Source organism: Pectinophora gossypiella, unplaced genomic scaffold (genome assembly GCF_024362695.1).
Source record: "Pectinophora gossypiella unplaced genomic scaffold, ilPecGoss1.1 Pgos_64, whole genome shotgun sequence".
Lineage (NCBI taxonomy): Eukaryota > Metazoa > Arthropoda > Insecta > Lepidoptera > Gelechiidae > Pectinophora > Pectinophora gossypiella.
Genome location: NW_026063274.1, coordinates 174,796 through 195,463, shown reverse-complemented (window position 1 = coordinate 195,463; position 20,668 = coordinate 174,796). Strand labels below are relative to the sequence as shown.

At 42.6% G+C, this 20,668-nt stretch overlaps 1 protein-coding gene across 1 annotated transcript; it reads left to right on the top strand.

Annotated features, from left to right (window-relative positions):
• Nucleotides 1–18,021: 18,021 nt before the first annotated feature.
• LOC126381581 (uncharacterized) lies at nucleotides 18,022–19,797 on the top strand. The gene has a single exon (XM_050031040.1). The coding sequence runs from the start codon at nucleotides 18,022–18,024 to the stop codon at nucleotides 19,795–19,797; it is 1,776 nt and encodes a 591-aa protein (XP_049886997.1).
• The last annotated feature ends 871 nt before the right edge of the window (nucleotides 19,798–20,668 follow it).

Below are 20,668 nucleotides of genomic sequence, written 5' to 3'. Positions count from 1 at the left end.
CCAAAAATACAGCAGTATCCGTGAGGTCCAATTCCTTATTTTTTACAGTAATAGAATCGAGCTGCCTACTAACATTCGATAACGTAAAATAAACATATTTTGTTTTATTTTCATTAAGTAGCAGGTTGTTTACAGTAAACCAATCCACTACCTCTGAAATGGCGTTGTTTACATCGTCAAAAGAATCTTGTCGTCTCTTTACTTTAAAAAGTAAGGAGGTATCATCTGCAAACAGCACCACCTCATGTTTTACAAGACTAGGTAGGTCGTTTATGTAAACTAGGAATAGAAATGGACCTAGAATTGAGCCCTGAGGGACGCCTATAGTGACGTTAGATCCACACGATCTGGAGCCATGCACATCAACCCTCTGAACGCGGCCACTAAGGTACGACTCCAAAAGAGCGATGGCATTATCAGTTATTCCATAGTGACGAAGTTTCGCGATCAAGATATCATGACAAACGCAATCGAAGGCTTTGGAAAGGTCGCAAAAGACACCAATAGCATCTTTGGACTCCTCCCAAGCCTGAAAAACATCATTTATTAACTCAACACCAGCATCGGTTGTTGAGCGACCCTTTGTGAAACCAAATTGTTTATTAGACATTAAATTGTTTAAATTGAAATGTTGAAGTAATTGCTGTAATAAGATTTTTTCAAATATTTTACTAAGCGTGGGTAGTATAGATATTAGTCTAAAATTAGTAGGGTCAGAAGTACTACCAGCTTTAAACAATGGAATGACTTTACTGTGCTTCATTAAATCTGGAAACACACCATTGTCTACACATTTTTTAAATATACATGATAGATAGAGAGCTATGCAATCAATCACGGAGTTAATGACTTTGACAGAGAGACCAAGAAGATCTGCAGTCTTTTTGATTTCTAAAGATTTAAAAGCTCTTAAGACGTCCCTAGGACTCACGTGTGTAAATGTTAGTTTAGTTACTTTGGACGCATCTAAGTGCTCCCTTACAAGTGATTGAGCGAGTGCAGGAGATGACTTCAAGTCCTTAGTAGTCGAAAATGGAATATCAGTAAAGAATTTTTCAAAAGCTTCAGCAACTTGCTTATCATTTGTGAGTAGTTTACCGTCAATTTGTAATTGATACTCGAGATCGCGTGCTTTGACTTTCCCAAATTCGCTATTTATAACTTTCCAAGTCATTTTAATAATATCTGAGCTACCTTTAATTTTACTGCTAACAAACATTGCCTTCGCGATACCTAAGCTACGTCCCTTCCTAATTTCAAGTGCCTACGTTTAGCCGTTTAGGCTGTGCGTTGATATGTCAGTCATTCAGTCAGTCAGTTTCTCCTTTTATATATTTAGATATTTCCGTCATACATGATTTCTATGTAACTTTAACCATTAAGGCTGCTCACGCGACGGAAGCTTAAAAAATGGAGTAACTTCTCCCGTTTTCCCAAAATTTCCCTTCACTACTCTGCTCCTATTGATTGTAGCGTGATGAAAAGTATAGAAAGAAAGTAAGAAAGAAAGAAAGTATTTATTATTAGAGGACACCACAGTAACAATACAAACACAGTAGGGGAAAAAAAAAATATTACACAGAATCACAATTATTAACAAAAACGTAAAAGAAACAGAGAAATAATAATAAAATACAAAATATTGGTCGTACAGTCATGTGGCGGTGGTGGACGTCCTCAATAAATGGACCTCGCTCAGCATAAGCCGCGGCGTGAGCCACGACGCTGGTATTCTGCGGGCCCAGACGAGTGAGGCATGGACATCGTGTTCCATACTTATTTATAAAGGAGAATGGGCGAATCTGGTCCAAGAACCTCCACTGATGAGACTTATATGTAATGAAAGCTTATGCTTTCTATGAATCTGGCAAAGTTCTATCAGATTCTGTCCCGGGGTTCTTTTTTTACGGCCATGTTTGTCCTGGCTAAAAATGTGATAAAATACAGTGGGAGCTAAAATCGGCTCAAGATTTGTTGCTGGATAACTAAGTTTACATAAATAATTATGTATCTTATTGTATATCATTTTAAAGAGGATCTTTTCCAGAATCCGAAACATAAAAAAAAAAATGTCTTTATGTAAGCGAATTATAGTCAATTTGCATCTGCAGCGCCATTGTTTCTCGGTAGCTAAGTTCAAGTTTCATGCCTTTTACCTCTTCCAGAAGTATCTTACCGATTTTTTTTATATTGCTTCCGGAATTTGATCTGAGTGATAATAACAAGAAAAATAAATAGACACCTCTCCGATAGAGACCGCCTAAGCTATTGCCTATTGCAAGAAATCGTCATCATTAGCAAGTCATTACGGTATTGCATATTATAAGCTTATCAGCAACTTGGAACTTGGTCCAAGAACCTCCACTGGTGAGACTTGCATGTAATGATAGCTTATACTTGTCCTATGATTCTGGCAAAGTTCTATAAAACTCTGTCCTAGGGTTTTTTTACGGCCATGTTTGTCCTGAGTGTACAGTAGTGGACTGCAAAATCACCTCAGGATTTGTTGTCGAAAAACTATTTAACTAAGTCTATATACATAATTATATATCATAATGTATATCAATTTTAAAGGGGAAGGTTATCAGAATCAGAAACACAAATAAAAAAAATGCATTAAGTATGTAAACGACTTTTAGCCAACTCACGTCCGTAGCACCATTTTTCTCAGCAGCTACGTACGAGTTTCGCGCCTTCCAACCTTTCCAAAGAAGCCCAATCATTTTTTCCTTCTTCTGATATTGCATTCTTAACCTGACAAGTGACAACAACAAGAAATAAAATAGATACCATTCCGATAGAGGCCGCGTAAGCTATGGACCTATTGCAAGATAACGTACTCAAAGGGTAGTCATTATAATCCAACAGACGTAACATGATTAGAATGCGGGAGGACGCAAACGTAGTATGTTTTCTTTCACCACAATCTTGTTTTATTAATCCAGGCTTATATCTTGTCTTATAAACAATGCCGAATGGTACAACAAACGTATCGTAAACGTAAGGTTGCCTGGTAGTAATTGCTACCTTGGCAATAAAGCCGCCTTTTGCACCAGTTATTGCCTGATGTAACGAAGCATTTCGGACCAACGAGCCTTGTAGCGACATCTTGTGGTTTCTGGCGATATAACATTGTTTTTATATTTTACCCGCAGGAAATCACAGATGGCGCTGCAGGGTTATCGATGGGCCCGAACATTTTAATAATTTTCTTTTGTTCTAAATTATTATATTAAAATTATCTGCAACATTTATTTTTGATATATTATAATTATATTGTTTAAATTTTGGGATCAAACAAGTCGATCGATTGTTGTCGTTGATTCGGCGAATTTATGGTTTGGTAGATTTTTTCTAGTTTGGCAACTTTGTTCGTGGTTCTTGTGTCAGACTGACAGCTGGCTGAGCTGAGAGACAGGTTATGGAAAGTGGGGACGTCGCGAGAGCGCCGGAGACTCCACTGCCGTAACAATAATGTGGGCAAATTAAAAGCCACGATTTATCGGCGACATCAAGAGCCGATGTCTCGATTTAAATAAACAACTTAACCGAGATGGTGAGTCCTCGCAACTCTTCGTGCATATTTTTGCACCAACTTTGTGATAACCTCGAGGTCCTTGTTTTCAGCAACATCACTGAAATCCCATCGCCGAAGGTCCAGTGGGTGGGTTTAGGTTTCATCCGAGCGATGCCCAACTATCCCGGATGAACCTGTAAGTTATTTTCTTTGTTTTACACTCGTGAGTTGCCTTGCCACGCTGTCAGCTGAACCACATGCTAATCATTGCCATTCCTTGTTGCAGATGGGGTTTTTGAGTTTTTAAAGTTTTTAAAGTTTTAATTGTTTAAACGTTTTTAATTGTTTTTTTTCTTTAAAGTTTTAACGTTTTAGTTTTCTAACGTTTTTAAAGTTTTTGAGTTTTTAAAGTTTTTAAAGTTTTAATTGTTTAAACGTTTTTAATAACCACCCGCGCTATGACTGCACAAAAATACATTGTTCCTACCTGCACCAACTACTACGGAACAAGGACTGCCAAAATTATCTTACCTAAATTGCTAAATAAACTACCTCATAATATAAGAACACAATTCGGTACTGCAAAATTTAATAATAAAATAAAATCTTTTCTCAAAGAAGGAGCCTCCTGTATGTCTTATCACCAAAGCACTATGTAAAGGACAGGCGAATGTAAAACTCACTTGCACTCGCCTGTGCCTACCAATATACCGGTCCGACCGTCCAACTATATTTTGTTAATTGATTGCCGAGTTACTACCCGCGGATACATTCGTATTGTACCTATATTACTTTTTCAACCTTAAATTTATTGTGTTAAGGGTTAATTTATACCTGTACTGCCTGACGTGAATTTGACACATCTTAAACCCATTATGGGTTTCAGTGTCGTAATGTAAGAATTTTATAATATCTTTTGTAATGAATGAATAAATAAATAAATAAATAAATAAATTGTTTTTTTTTTTTTAAAGTTTTAACGTTTTAGTTTTCTAACGTTTTTAAAGTTTTTAAAGTTTTAATTGTTTAAACGTTTTTAATTGTTTTTTTTTCTTTAAGTTTTAACGTTTTAAAGTTTTAACGTTTTTGCAAGTTTTAATCTAAGAAGAAGTTTATGATTGGATCAGACTATTTCAACAAATTTTGTGAATGAAGTTTGCTACTGTTTTCTTCTGCGTTTGCAAGTTATTTCAAGCTTCATTTCGGCGGAGCTTGCCTTGGTTGTTTGCACGTCGAAGCTTTCCTTTGTGCGGCGCGCATGTGGATGTGCCGCGCCTCTCCTTTTGTCAACACACCGGATAAGGCCCGGTGAAGGTCTGCGAGGTTGACCGGTGGACGTGCAGCCCGCCAGCTGCGTAACAGTTGGCCCGCTGCGCCGCCATCGTCCAGCACGCCCTGGCCTGAGCCGGCCTCAACTCATCACCTGTACGGTATTCCGGAACGCCTCAGGTAGGCCTGATAGTCGGAGGTCCTCGAGTAAGTGAGGTGCCTACAGGTGTACGGACAGTGTTTTAAACAGAGTGATATCCCATGGTTGTAACTGTTAGTGTTAAAGAGACACATATTTCGTCTCTTTCGCATAAGGCGATGTACTACATTTCCGTCCCGCCGCATTCTAATTATGTTACGTCTGTTGGATTATAATGACTAGCCTTTGAGTACGTTATCTTGCAATAGGTCCATAGCTTACGCGGCCGCTATCGGAATGGTATCTATTTTATTTCTTCTTATTTTATTTTTTTTTTATTTTTTTTGTTGTCACTTGTCAGGTTAAGAATGCAATATCAGAAGAAGGAAAAAATGATTGGGCTCCTTTGGAAAGGTTGGAAGGCGCGAAACTCGTACGTAGCTGCTAAGAAAAATGGTGCTACGGACGTGAGTTGGCTAAAAGTCGTTTACATAATGCATTTTATTTGTGTTTCTGATTCTGATAACCTTCCCCTTTAAAATTGATATACATTATGATATATAATTATGTATATAGACTTAGTTAAATAGTTTTTCGACAACAAATCCTGAGGTGATTTTGCAGTCCACTACTGTACACTCAGGACAAACTTGGCCGTAAAAAAACCCTAGGACAGAGTTTTATAGAACTTTGCCAGAATCATAGGACAAGTATAAGCTATCATTACATGCAAGTCTCACCAGTGGAGGTTCTTGGACCAAGTTCCAAGTTGCTGATAAGCTTATATGCAATACCGTAATGACTTGCTAATGATGACGATTTCTTGCAATAGGCAATAGCTTAGGCGGTCTCTATCGGAGAGGTGTTTATTTATTTTTCTTGTTATTATCACTCAGATCAAATTCCGGAAGCAATATAAAAAAAATCGGTAAGATACTTTTGGAAGGGGTAAAAGGCATGAAACTTGAACTTAGCTACCGAGAAACAATGGCGCTGCAGATATAAATTGACTATAATTCGCTAACAATAAGATTTTTTTTGTTTTTTTTTTTATGTTTCGGATTCTGGAAAAGATTCTCTTTAAAATGATATACAATATGATACATAATTATTTATGTACACTTAGTTATCCAGCAAGAAATCTTGAGTCGATGTTAGCTCCCACTGTATTTTATCACATTTTTAGCCAGGACAAACATGGCCGTAAAAAAAGAACCCCGGGACAGAATCTGATAGAACTTTGCCAGAATCATAGGGAAAGCATAAGCTTTCATTACATATAAGTCTCATCAGTGGAGGTTCTTGGACCAAGTTGCATACAAAAGTGCCCATTGTCATTTTTGTTACATAAGTTCGTACATAAATAACATAAAAATAAAATAAAAATAATACTTAAATATATTACAAGTGTTCATAAACAAATATACATAGGTACTTAATTATACGCGAACACGGTTCATTTAAATTTGCATGTTATGATATCCTGTTATTGGCGAAGAAATTTTGTACATGTATTATATAAGAAAACGACTATTGTTAATGCTGTTGGATATCTAAATAAATAAATAATTATTTTTGAAAAGTGTCCATAAGTAGGTGGGTGAAATGTTAGTATAATAATGATGATGTTAATAGATATAAATATAATACAATAGTACTATCATACTATATGGCAATACACACATACGGAATAGGTACTTTAGTTAATGTGTTCAATCCAGGCAAAAACAAAAAAAAAAAAAAAGCGCGCGGCGCGACCGAAACCGGTTCGACCGGCGGCTGTAGCTACTACTACTACGTTATCACTTTATCTATCGATGATGTTACCATGGTAACAGTCGCTACTTACTACTGCATACGTTTTTAATCCATTCGACAGTCCCGACGTCGCGCGACTGGGCACGACGCTTTAATAAATTAATAATTGAGAATAAACAAATCATAATAACAAATTGGAAAAATAAATTGTGATAAAATTGAAACAATTATTGGAAATATATAAGGCACAACACATTAGAATTGGAAATAACAATTTAAAGTACGACAGAAAATGTTCGTGCATCCGTGTAGATATAGATATGTCTATTGTAGATACTACAAGTACGTCGCTGTTCCATCTATGCTGGTGAGTAGAAAGCTCCGTTACTTTTTCTCATTTGACTCATAAATATAAATTTTAATAATAGTAGTTGAATTAAAATAAGATTGAATTGTATTGAATATACTATAACCTGCCCAGGAGTATGAAGAATAATTGTACCAAGTTTTATTAAAATCCGTCCAGTAGTTTTTGTTTCTATAAGGAACATACAGACAGACAGACAGACTGACAGACAAAAATTTTACTGATTGCATTTTTGGCATCAGTATCGATCACTAATCACGTTAAGGATTTTTTGTTATTTTCTTTATCTATAATTTAGTTCCGACCGGACACCAACAGATGTCGCTGTTCGAATGTAGAACGCGGTATCACGGTATTCTCGCCAAGCCACATAAGGCAAAGGTATTTTTGCAATAAATATATATATAGATCGCTCTGACTCGAAGGTGTTCGGAAGCCACCTGTTACCCGTCTACCCACGCAGCAGCCTCAGACGTAGAAGAAGCAGGGGGGGGTATTTTTATTAAAATACCCTCCTGCTACCGCGGTTCCAAATAGTACCACCGTTATCGCTCCTACCCACCCCCGGCCTCCCACCAGCGGGTCTCACCGGGGAGGGAGTGATAACGTGTGCTCTGCTAGGCGGACCGCTTGGCTTCGCACCGAGCCAGCCCAACGGGGTGAGCAGCCAAGTATGGCTCCCCCAACAGCCGGCGTAACGAAGCGCCGAGCGCGCACTTTCGTGCGCACCCGCGCCGTCACGACGCCGATCGCCGCCACCGTACCGCCGCCTCCGCCGCGCCTTATTGATACGGGCCTTCGACTGTCCCCGTTCCCGCTGCCACTGCCCCGACTTCCGAGGACAGGGGCCGCGGAAAAGAGGACCACGACGCCGCCTGAGCGCCGTCCACCGCAGCCCGTGGTGAGGACCACGCCGCCCGCAGCACTCTCCATGCCCCTGTTGGACATGGAGACAACACCGCCGCGCCAATACGCGGCCACAAATCCATTTTCGCCGCTCTCCACGCCCCAGCCGGTCATGGAGATGTAGTGTGTACCTCCACACCTATGTTATATACATATCTGTGTTATATATCATATCCAACGACAGACAATAAACGACCGTCTTAGAAGACACACGTCTCTTATTTAACTCCACAACTCCGGCGTCCCACAGTGCATGGCGACCCTGCCAGTGCTGCCTTACGGCGGCGCTGCGCACGAGTTAGAAAAAAAGTGATTTGTAAAAAGAAAACAAGTAAAAAGGACTTAAAAAAAAACATTAATAGTAAATACTAAATATTAAACAAAAAAAAACACAAATATGGGACCCACAAAGAACAATTAAAATAAGTGCACATAAAATTAAGTTTTAATACATAAGATAATATAGGATATTAATACTTTAAATTACGTAAAATAAAATAACATAGCTACTAATCAAGAAAATTAATAAAATGAAAAGCGTTAAAATACCAAATAAATACAAGAAGATTTGGACTATCGGCAAAATTAAATAAATATAATAAGTAAAAATGTGGTGCGGTAATCAACTTATGGTGATGGAAGAAGGAATTAAGGAAGATCAGAGAGCCATCCAGCGGAGTGTTGTTCGAGTCGGATATAAGAGGAGATAAGATGCAGGCAGCCGGGTGATGGTGTAGATGGTGTCTGATGAGGAGGCAGCCGGGAGTTGTGCGAAATCATCGGCATGCGAGTTTGTCATTACGGAAAGGTGGTTAACAACATTTTATAAATTCGGTTCAGATGCGGCTAACACATTATTTTAAATTTTGTCAAGAATGAAAAAAAGGTATTTAGCTAGTTACGATTTATTTTAAAAATATATGAAAGTGACTCTTGGTTTGAAAATCACTACTATTATCGAACATTTTTTTTAACTCACTTAGTAAAATATGATGTAATGTTTGTTTAAGCTTGAAGTTAATCGAATTATTTTTAAGCATTTATAAAATTAATCTAAATAGGTGCGCACCTGACCCTATTAAGGGCATTTGAAGACTATTTTGCTTTGCATATTCATATGTAATTTCTTATATTTTAAATATAAGTCTAATACGTACTATAAGCCTTCGTGTTTAGCGTTTATAATAACAACTAGCTGGTACCCGCGACTTCGTCTGCGTACTTTTAATTTGAATATTAAGGATTATATAAAAGGAACGGTATAGCATGTGATTAAAAGAGAGTAAGTAGGTATATTTAAAAAAAATAAAAAATATCTGTTTACAGTCGTTATAAAGTACCTATGTATTCCATTGAGTGGCAGAAATTACCTAGGAATATTTATCGGTCCCTTATGTCCAAGACACTTACAGGGGTCAGCGTCACGTTGTGTACAAAAATATTTTAAAATGACCTAATTTAAAACTTTTTTGTACACAACGTTTGCTATTTTGTTATTATTTGTTAAAATGTAGAAATTGTTTGGACTCGACACTCGCGAGCAGGCCACGTATACACCACGTGCGCTCCCCCACCACAAGACAGCGCCGTTGACTGCCGCCACACTTCGGCGAATGTGCGCGACGACGAACGACGACCGACGGCAGTGGCGGCGATGCAGAGTATTCGTTAAAAGGAACTTTATCTACAAAAGCCAAATTTTTTTAACTTGATACACCCAAAACTACTAAATATCATGTTCCTAGGTTCAGTGGTTAATATTTTGTATACAAAAAGTTTGGCTTCGTAGTTCCCGTTCCGAATCCGTTCCGTTCCGTTCGAATTTCGGAAAATCCGTTTGTTGAAAAACTCTGCACATCCTAAGAGACCTACGTACCAAGTTTCATGGTTTTATCTTCAAAAATGACGAATACCCATACAAACATTCAACCCGTATTTCACCCCCATACTGGTAAAAATTTCAAAATGCTTGAACAAACGATTTTTTGTTTGTTATTTAGTGCCTAAACACAAAATTTAATATTTTTATCTTGAAAAATGACGAACCTCATAAAAAATTTCAACACCTATTTCATCCCCTCAAAGATCGAATTTTCAAAAACGCTTTAACAAATTGTTTTTTTATTTCTTATCAAGTTCCTAAATATAAAGTTTCGTGGTTTTATCCCCAAAAATGACGAACTCCCATACAAACTTTCAACCCTCATTTCACTCCCTCACTGGTCGAAATTTCAGCAACGCTAGAACAAATGTTTAATTATTTTTTATCAAGTGCTTAAATATAAAGTTTCATGGATTTATATTTTAAAATTAAAATATCCCATACAAACTTTCAACCCCTATTTCAATCTCTTCGTCCCTTCTTTTCGCAATAAAAGGTATCCTATTTTCTTTCTCAGGGTCTAAAGATTGTCTGTGCCAAATTTAATCAAAATCGGTTGAGAGGTTTTAGCGGGAAAGCGTAACAGACAGACAGACAGACAGAGTTACTTTCGCATTTATAATATTAGTAAGGATTATTTTCCCTCGTTAAATAGTAAACAAACTAAGTGTAGGTGTTATAATTTCGTTGACGAACTGATTACCTATCCGTTTCTTTGTCTAAAATGAGTATTACCTTATTACTATGATTGATTACTGGGCTTAAAGTTCGTATAAATGTCTATCGAATTACCTCCTCAAGTTTAAAGCGTAGCTAGTCATGTAGTACTATATTAATTATGTGGTGTAAGTAATTAGATTTTATCTGTATGTAATGTAATAGTTAGTTGAATAAAAAAACTTATACAAATCAGATCAATTAATTGGCGTAATGTGATTCTAGAAAGAGTTTTAATGTTAATAGATAGCTAGCTATAGCTATGTGTAGGTTCCTGTAGGAATGAGATATAACTGTTTAATAAAGACAGTTGCATCAAAATTTTATCATAAATTCCCTAAATTATGGCGCCTACCTACCCTCTAAGTTAGAAAAGTGATCAAATACTAACTTGAGGTCACTCAGTTTAAAAAAAAACATCGAAATCATTCCAGTAGCTATGGCGTCATGCGCTTCTTGACACGATCACGAAATCTAGATTTCCGCGGGAATGAGGTATTTTCCCGCCATAAAAAGTAGCCTGTGTCCGTGCCTAAGATCCTATCTTTAAATTAACCAAGTCTTATAAAATTCCGTTCAGACGTTAAGGCGTGAATGAGGCAAACTTTTAAAACAAACAATTAAAAATCACTAACCTAGTTTTCTGTCTACTGCCTACGCCTTAAGTACGATAGCATAAATATTAATAGGCCATATCCTTTTCTAGATTACTATCTATCAGCTAACTAAATTTCATCAAAATCCGTTGAGCCGTTTAGGCATGATAGACAAAACTCCCAGCAAAAACCATAAAAAAATCACTAACTCAATTCAGTTTTCTGCCTACTTCCTACCCCCTAAGTACGATGACGTGATCAATTTGATCGTACAACCGTTTTTAGATAACCAACTATTACCTTACTAAATTTCATTAAAATCCGTTCAGCCGTTTAGACGTGAAAGAGCAAAAGTCCCAACAAAAACGACTACAAATCACTAAATCAATTTAGTTATCTGCCAACTGCCTACCCCCTAAGAACGATGGCGTGATTATTTATAGCCTATGACCATTTCTAGGTTATCATCTATCACCATACCAAATTTCATCAAAATCCGTTGAGCCGTTTAGGCGTGAAAGAGTAACAGACAGACAGACAGACAGACAGACAGACAGACAGACAGACAGAGTTACTTTCGCATTTATAATATTAGTATGGATGCATAGTTTTAAATCATAACGTTATTAAAAATTTATGCTATTACTATCTAAATATAAATAAATTTTTCGTTAATAATTGTACTTATATGTATTTTCAGTGTCTTAACTCATTTTATTTTCAGATATTAGAAACTCAATTCGAATATGTACTTTACGATTTGACGATTTATTTGCTTTTGAAGGCGGTTTAAAACACGAATCCCGAGTCGCCGCCGCACGCGCCTCCGCGCCCGTCGCTCCGGACGGCGCCTACACCATCGCCGAAGCCCGTGAGACTCCAGCCACCGCTCACACCCGCGAGCAAAAAGATCCCGCCCATCGTGGTCGACCGGCTGCCTGACTGGCCCCACCACCTCCGCAAGCTGCGGGAGTTGCTGGGCCACATCCCCAACGCGCGCCCGTACGGGAAGGGCGTTCGCTTCCTGGCGAGGACCGAGGAAGAGTTCCGGCTCTACCAGCGGTACCTCACCACCCTGGAGAGAGCCACGGGACTCTCCTGGTTTGCGTACGCCCCACCGGCGGAGCGCTCACTGAAGCTGGCCATCCGTGGCCTACCCATGGATACCGACGTTGCTGAGTTGGGGGAGGAGCTGCGCGCCCGCGGCTTCGACCCACAGTTCATCCGCCCCATCCAGGCTCGCGAGGGAAGAACAGGCTGCCTCTTCTTCGCGGAGATCCGTAGGACGCTGGGATTCCAGCGTGTCTATGAGATCTCCGAGCTCCTCTGCATGCCCGGCGCACATACGGGTATTTTGCTAATCTACGCGGCCAAAAGTAGAATTTACAAACTGTAGATAATGTTGAATAGGATGACTACTTGAGCTAGGGCACAGTCCCGGGAACAATAACCCGTCCTTACCGGTCCGCTACCCGCACCAGTCGCGTCATACATTTAGTCGGAATTCGATTGTTCAACTTGTTGTTTGTGTCTGTTCTCGGCGCTCGTGCAAAAACATTAACTTTGAAGTTAAATATTAAATATATTGCGTAAACTTAAGAAGTGTTTGTGATGGATCCTGATGTAGCAGGTAATTATGCTGTATTTTAATAAGTTTTTTTGTTATTTTCAACATTACAAAGCTATGATATAACAATTTGAAAGTATCCACTTATTTGGGCGATTTTTCATTGTAAATATTTTATTTCGTCGTCTATTTGTTATACTATCAAGTTAGATCCTGCCATAATTCCTTATACAAATGAAAGTTTGAAGATGTGAGTAGTAAAAAATAAAAAATACTGCCGCGGATAAGCGCGGATACGTTTTGTTTTGATAATTTGAACTTATTTTGAGTAATGTACAAAAAAGTACTGTAATTCTTATAATTCTAAAAAAAAAATGTCTCTTTGTTTTAGGTTCACGAGGTACCTCTGGAGTAAGAGTAAATACATGTTTGATCGTGTGCAGAGCTATGATTTGCCTAATTTGGAAGAAAAACTCGATTCCCTCAGAAGCCATCTATTGTCTAGTGAAGATTACACAGAAGAACAAATTAAGACCCTGAAACGTAACTTTTCACACTTCAAATCACAAATTAAGCAAAGATGGCTAAAAGCACATAAGAAGGAGGACGTATTTCTCAAAATTAACCACTCGTGGCTTGAAGGAACGTTTGAGATACCCGCCATTTCACAAAATCGACCAGGACGGCCATCTAAGTTATTTAACGAATCGAGTGAAAGGACCAAGAGGAGGAAAACTGAAGAGGTTCGGTCTTTGTAGCACAAGATATTACTCGTATCATTCATGCAGCTCAGGTTGAATTGAGGAAATCCGGAAAAAGAGATGCTTCCGAAATACTTAAAGAGATCACCAGTACTCCAACTCGGCGTCAAAATATAAAAAGGCTTTTTCTAAGTCAACAAGAGAAAAAATAAGCTCACTTACTCCAATACAAGCATTGTCGATGTTTGTCGAAGCCGATCTAACTCGTCGACAATACGAAATAGTAAGACATACTAACAAGAAGTTCTTTCCTTGTTATACTCTGTTACAGAAAGCAAAACAAGAATGTTATCCGCCACCAGAATCATGCAGAGTAACGAGTACCTATGCTGAAACCGATTTACAACCTTTGGTTGACCATAGAGTTAGGCGTTTATCTATTTTCCTAGAAGATTCTAACAACATTAAAAGAACAAGAACGAGAGAGCTTAAAATTAATTTCAAAATGGGGACGTGACGGTTCACAGCAATCACAGTTCAAACAAAAGTTTGCACATGATGCAGACTCTGATTCCAACATATATTTTATTGTATGAGAAACTTTAAAAGAAGAAAAATGCAGTGTTTTGTGCAAGAATCTCATGCCTGGGTCAATGTCGATCCTTCAGAGAGCGCGGAAGAAAACTAGTAATAATCTATACTTATAATAAATCTGTAGAGAGGTCAATTCTGTACATTAAATATTTTTTCAAAATAACTATCAGAGGGTGATAAGTGATCGATACTGATGCCAAAAATGCAATCAGTAAAATTTTTGTCTGTCTGTCTGTCTGTCTGTCTGTCTGTCTGTCTGTATGTTCCTTATAGAAACAAAAACTACTGGACGGATTTTAATGAAACTTGGTACAATTATTCTTCACACTCCTGGACAGGTCATAGTATACTTTTCATCACGCTACAATCAATAGGAGCAGAGTAGTGAAGGGAAATCCTTTTGTATGAAAAACCTAAACCACTCAAGTTAGACATTTGAAATTTGGCATGCAGGTACCTTAGATACCGTAGAGGTGCACTAAGAAAGGAATTCCCGAAATTCCTACGGGAACGGGAATTAGCGGGAAAATCCTTTTGTATGAAAAATCTAAACCACTCAAGTTAGACTTTTGAAATTTGACATGCAGGTACCTTAGATAACGTAGAGGAGCACTAAGAAAGGAATTCCCGAAATTCCCACGGGAACGGGAATTAGCGGAAAAATATTTTTGTATGAAAAATCTAAACCATTCAAGTTAGATGTTTGAAATTTGTCATGCAGTTACCTTAGATACCGTAGAGGTGTACTAAGAAAGGAATTCCCGAAATTCCCACGGGAACGGGAATTAGCGGGAAAATCCTTTTGTATGAAAAATCTAAACCACTCAAGTTAGACGTTTGAAATTTGGCATGCAGGTACCATAGGTACCGTAGAGGTGCACTAAGAAAGGAATTCCCAAAATTCTCACAGGAACGGGAATTAGCGGGAAATACCTTTTGTATGAAAAATCTAAACCACTCAAGTTAGACATTTGAAATTTAGCATGCAGATACCTTAGGTACCGTGGAGGTGCACTAAGAAAGGAGTTCCCGAAATTCTCACGAGAACGGGAATTAGCGGGAAAATCCTTTTGTATGAAAAATCTAAACCACTCAAGTTAGACGTTTGAAATTTGTCATGCAGGTACCTTAGGTACCTTGGAGGTGCACTAAGAAAGGAATTCCCGAAATTCCCACGGGAACGGGAATTGACGGGAAAATCCTTTTGTATGAAAAATCTAAACCATTCAAGTAAGATGTTTAAAATTTGGCACGCAGGTACCTTAGACACCGTAGAGGTGTACTAAGAAAGGAATTCCCGAAATTCCCACGGGAACGGGAATTAGCGGGAAAATCCTTTTGTATGAAAAATCTAAACCACTCAAGTTAGACGTTTGAAATTTGGCATGCAGGTACTTTAGTAAACTTAAAGCTTAGTTGCAACAGGATATTACAAAATTCCCACGGGAACGGTAGTTAGCGGGAAAAAACATTTGTATGAAAAAATCAAATCTAAATAAAAGGAGAAACTGACTGACTCAGTGACTGACATATCAACGCATAGCCTGAACGGCTAAATGTAGGCATTTGAAATTTGGAAGGGACATAGCTTAGGTACCGTAGAGGTGCACTAAGAAAGGAATTCCCGGAATTCCCACGGGAACGGAAATTAGCGGGAAAATCCTTTTGTATGAAAAATCTAAACCGCTTAAGTTAGACGCTTGAAATTTGGCATGCAGGTACTTTAGTTAACTTAAACCTTAGTTGCAACAGGATATTGCAAAATTCCCACGGAAACGGGAGTTAGCGGGAAAAAAACATTTGTATGAAAAAATCGAAACCGCGTAAGATAGATGTTTTCAATTCAATTCAATTAAATTATTTATTGCATTCCATGTAGTACAATGGGGTGTTACATAGGCATAGGAACTAAAACATGGACCCTGTAGGGCACAGCAACGTTGAAGGGAAGAGAGGAAGTGTGTATTAAAATTAAAACTCAATGAACAATCAATTAAAAAAAAATCAATTCAATCAATTGATTCAATCTAGCATGCATGCATACCTTAGTAAATATAAAGTTTATTTTTGGCTGTATTTTGAAAAATGAGAGTTATTGGGAAAAAAATTGTATGAAAAAATCTAAACTGCATAAGTTAGATGCTTGAAATTTGATATGCACTCCCACACACACAAAGATCTCTCTCTTATATAACACGCCACGCGGACGAAGTCGCGGGCAAAAGCTAGTGAAAAATAAACTCAACAGATAAATCTTTTTTTTACATAAAATTTACTTCTGTAAAATGTTATATAGTGAATATTTTATAATAAAACCTCCTTATAAATCACAAAAAATATTTTTTCTACTAAGTTATATCCTTTAGAAATAAATAAGAACATAAAATAATTTTGGCCGCGTAGATTGTCAAAATACCCGTGTGTGCGGCGTCAAGGTCGAGGCGTGGAGGGGACGAAGAGGAGCAGCGCAGTGCCACCGCTGCCAGCAGTTCCGGCATAGCAGCCATAACTGCCACCGCCCTGCCGCCTGTGTCCGTTGTGGTGAAAACCATACGGCCAAGGAGTGCCTGCGCCCCCGGGAAGTTCCGGCAACCTGCGTGAACTGCGGGGGAACACACCCGGCGAACAGCTCTTCCTGCCCGGTCAAGTTACGCGAGCTGCGTAACACCAAGGCGGGTGCGGCGCCCATGACCGGCGCAAGAAGAGCCGCTCCACCAGCAGCCTCCACTGTGGACCCCAACATTGAGCCGACCGCGCGGAGCTCGCTTATGGCCGCGGCGAACGGCCCAGCCGGGCCCAAGCCGCAGAGACCTAAGCGCATCCGCAAGAGGGCAAAACCGGCCCCCACTGCCACCACCATCGTCGAGCAGCAGCCAGCGCCAACTCCGACGCCGAACCAAGCGGTCGCCGCCCCTACCAAGGGGAAGAAGGCGAAGCCCCGCGCGGAGATACCACCGGCCCCCTCCAGTGAGAAGCTGGAAGTACTGGAGCAGACTATCCAGCTGCTCCACAACGTACTGGCCGCCATACGTTCCCAGACTGACCCTGTGCCCATCATCGTGGGAGGCCTGGCATCACTGCTGGGCCAACTCACCGGTGGGCACTGACCACTTTCATCGGACTGGACCGGGGCTGCCCACATCCACTACTCCCCGTCGAGTAGTTAGGATCGTGGCCACCCCCCGGGGGATGAGTTGACGCTTCCAGTGGCAGTGGAAGCAGTCCTCTCCCCCCCTCCAGCCGACTCGACACCAGCTGCCCCGGCGACGGAGCAGCTTCACCGGATTGACACCACCGCCAGCTGACGGGCGCTCACTGGGCCTCCCCCAACGGGGAACCACCCGGTGGGCTCGACCTCGCTGGCGGCACCTCGGACAAGACTCATCATCGGGCTCACGGAGGGGCGATCATCGCCCGCCGTGTCCCACCCACGTGCCACGTCCGTTTCTGCGGGCGGCGACTGAGGCCACGTCAAGGGGGCATAGCCCCGAGGACGTCTCCCCGCCGCGGGCTTCGCCCGCGACGAGAAGAAACAACAACCGACCGCAATAAATGCGGACCACAACCCGGGACAGTTGGAGTTGCAATTGCCGCACGCACTTCTGCTGTCTGCGCACACTCGTTCGGCTTCGTTCGTGGAAGTGGCGGGCATCTCCCCCCTTCCGAATTCCCTCGACAAAGATCGAGGTTAGGGGCTTAGGGCTCGCTAGGTCCGGCCCGACCCCCCGACCCGCGACAGGTGGTCGCGACTAGGTACCGGTGAGCTCCCGGAACCCCACACTTCGGCACTGGTCTGCCGGGTGTGGTTAGGCCGGGAGGGAAGCCGGTGGGAGCGATCGCCTGGCACGGGTAAGATCGGGTGTCGGTCGGCTTCCGAGAGGTCGGGAGGTCTTTGCCCAGCGGGCTGGGGACGCCTGGTGCGCCAGGTGTCCCCCGGTTGTTCCCCCGGCGGGAAAGGAGTTTTGACTCCGCCGCCGGGTGAATCGTCAATTGGGGTGGTGGGGGGTCATGCCGCCCCCCTCCCTCTCCAAACGGCGCCCTAAGCGCCCCAGGGTCTTCCGCAGGAGCGCGGCGGCTTCCCTACTTGGGATTCCGCACCTGCGGGAGACCCTGGCGTCACTGCGCCAACCCGCGCGTGACGCAGTGCGTCCCTCCCCCCCTTCCACGCCGGGGGCAGGGGAGACGTACTTTGATGCGCCCCTCGCCCCCGCGGGCGAGGGCCCCCCGTCACCGGGGCCTCGGCGGTCGCCTCCCCTCTCCATGCCGGAGCTGGGGCCGCCGTCGCCGCCGCCGCGCCGGACAGCGCCGCCGCTGCACTTAGCAGCAGCCCCGCTGCCGCAGCGCCCCTCTCGCGCGAGCCGCTCCCCGGCCCGCTCGACGTCCCCGCCGCCGGCCAAAGTGCTCGCCGCCCAGTCCCCGTCTTCGGGAGAGGGCAGGCATGCACTTCGACTGCCGGTGCGCGGAGCCCTATCTCCCCCCCCGTTCCGAGGAGGGTTGAGACAGGTCGCGCCCACGCCGGCGCCACGCCAGTCGCCGGAGGCGATGGATACGCAGCCGTCGTACGCGGCTGTGGCCTCGACACCTCCCGCGACTTCTCCACGGCTAATACCGCAGCGGGACGTACATTCCCCGCTCCAGGCCAAGCCCGCGTCGCAGCCCGCTCCGCCGAAGCGAGAGCGTTACCCCCCTTTGGTGGTGGAGATACTCCCGGACTGGGCTCGGCACTTCCGAGCCCTCCGGGAGAAGCTCGGACACCCCCCTAACGCCCGACCATACGGGCGGGGGGTGCGCTTTATCCCGCGCACAGGGGAGGAGTACAGGACCATTCAGTCCTACCTGATGGCCCTGGAAAAGGAGACCACGATATCGTGGTTCTCCTACTCCCTTCCGGCGGAGCGCAACCTCAAGGTTGCCATCCGAGGGCTGCCGGTTGACACCGACCCAGCCCTCATTGAGGCCGAGTTACGCCGACTGGGGTACACCCCTGAGTTCGTGCGCGCCATCCAGGCGCGTTTCGGACGACCCGGGTGTATTTTCCATGCCCAGCTCGAGCGTAACGCTGCGACCATCCCGGGCATTTATGGAGCCACGGAACTCCTCAACATGCCCGGGGTGAAGATAGAGGCCTGGCGGGGCAAAAAGGGACCGGCGCAGTGCCACCGGTGCCAGCAGTTCCGCCACTCCTCGCACAAGTGCCACCGCAAGATTGCGTGTGTGCGGTGTGGGGAGGAACACGCGGCCAGGGACTGCCCCAGACCTAGGGAGCAACCGGCGACCTGCGCCAACTGTGGTGGGCCACATCCCGCCAACCATGTTGCCTGCCCGGCCTTCGTGCGCGAGGCGCGCAACAAGAAGGCCGGAACCACAGCCCGCACCTCCTCGGGGCAAGCGACCAAGAAGGTCTTGGTCGCGCCTACAGGCGAGTCGAACGCCCAGGGGTCGCTCATGGCGGCGGCCAACGGCCCGAAGAGTGGCCCTACGAAACGGCGTAAGAGGAGGCGCGGCAGGGAAGGAAAAGGTCCCTTCTTGCCCCAAATCCCGCCGCGACAGCAGCCTAAGGAGCCGGCGACATCGTCTGCTCCAAAGACAACCCCCTCCATCCGACCCCCCGCCCCAAGCCAGGGGAAGGGGAAGTCGGCCGGAACTGGCGATCCAGCCGCCGCCAAGAAGGCGGCACTACTGGTCGCCATGGGGGTACTCCAAGATGTCCTGAAGGCACTGGAGCAGGATCTCGATCCTGTTACAGTGCTTTTGGACGGGATGAAGAGGTTGTTAACGGCATAAAATTTATGTCGTTAAGAATCCTTCATTGGAACGCCGAAGGCCTGTCTAGAAAGAAAGAAAGAAAGAAAGAAAGAAAGAAACATTTATTACTTCCGGACACCACAGACACAGACAGACAGGTACATTACATTTAACACAGGACAGAAACCACACGGAAATCAATAAGTACACAGACAAAAAAAATATATAAAATAAAAAAATACCAAAACAAAAAGAAAAACAAACCAAATTCATAAAACAATAATAATAAAACAAAGTATCTAAATGCAACGCACTGACGGCCCGATCATCTGCGGTGGAGTCCGGAATAAAAGGACCTCGCTCAGCATAAGTCGCGGCGTGAGCCACGACGCGACGCTGGTATTCTGCGGGCCCTGCCGAGTGAGGCCACGGACATCGCGGTATATATGTACATAGATACATACTACTTAAACTTACTTACATATAATTATTTAGTATTACAAAATTATAACAATTACAATAAATACACATTAATACGATTTACCATAAACATAAAAATATCATAAAATAATACGAACAAATAGATATAGGTCATCAGTTAATAAATAGGTGTGTGTATGTGAGTGTGTTCGTGCGTTGCACCGGTCGGCCGCAGGAGACAGACAGAGTATTTAATCATGTTGTTATTGTGTCGATCTCCAGTCACCCGCCGCCGCCGGGAAGGCACGTTAGGTACCTGCGATAATTACGCATTCGGTTCTTTTTAAATGTTGTTGGTGAATAATAAAATAAAATAGTAACATACTTAACTTCATATGGGTTCATAAATATTATAAACGTATATTGATATAACAAATGATAAGTGATAACAGCAAATACTTAGACATAAAATAAATAGTGGGTGGTTGGT

Coding starts and splice junctions, on each gene's coding strand:
- LOC126381581 (XM_050031040.1), top strand. CDS start 18,022: ATGCCGCCCCCCTCCCTCTCCAAACGGCGCCCTAAGCGCCCCAGGGTC.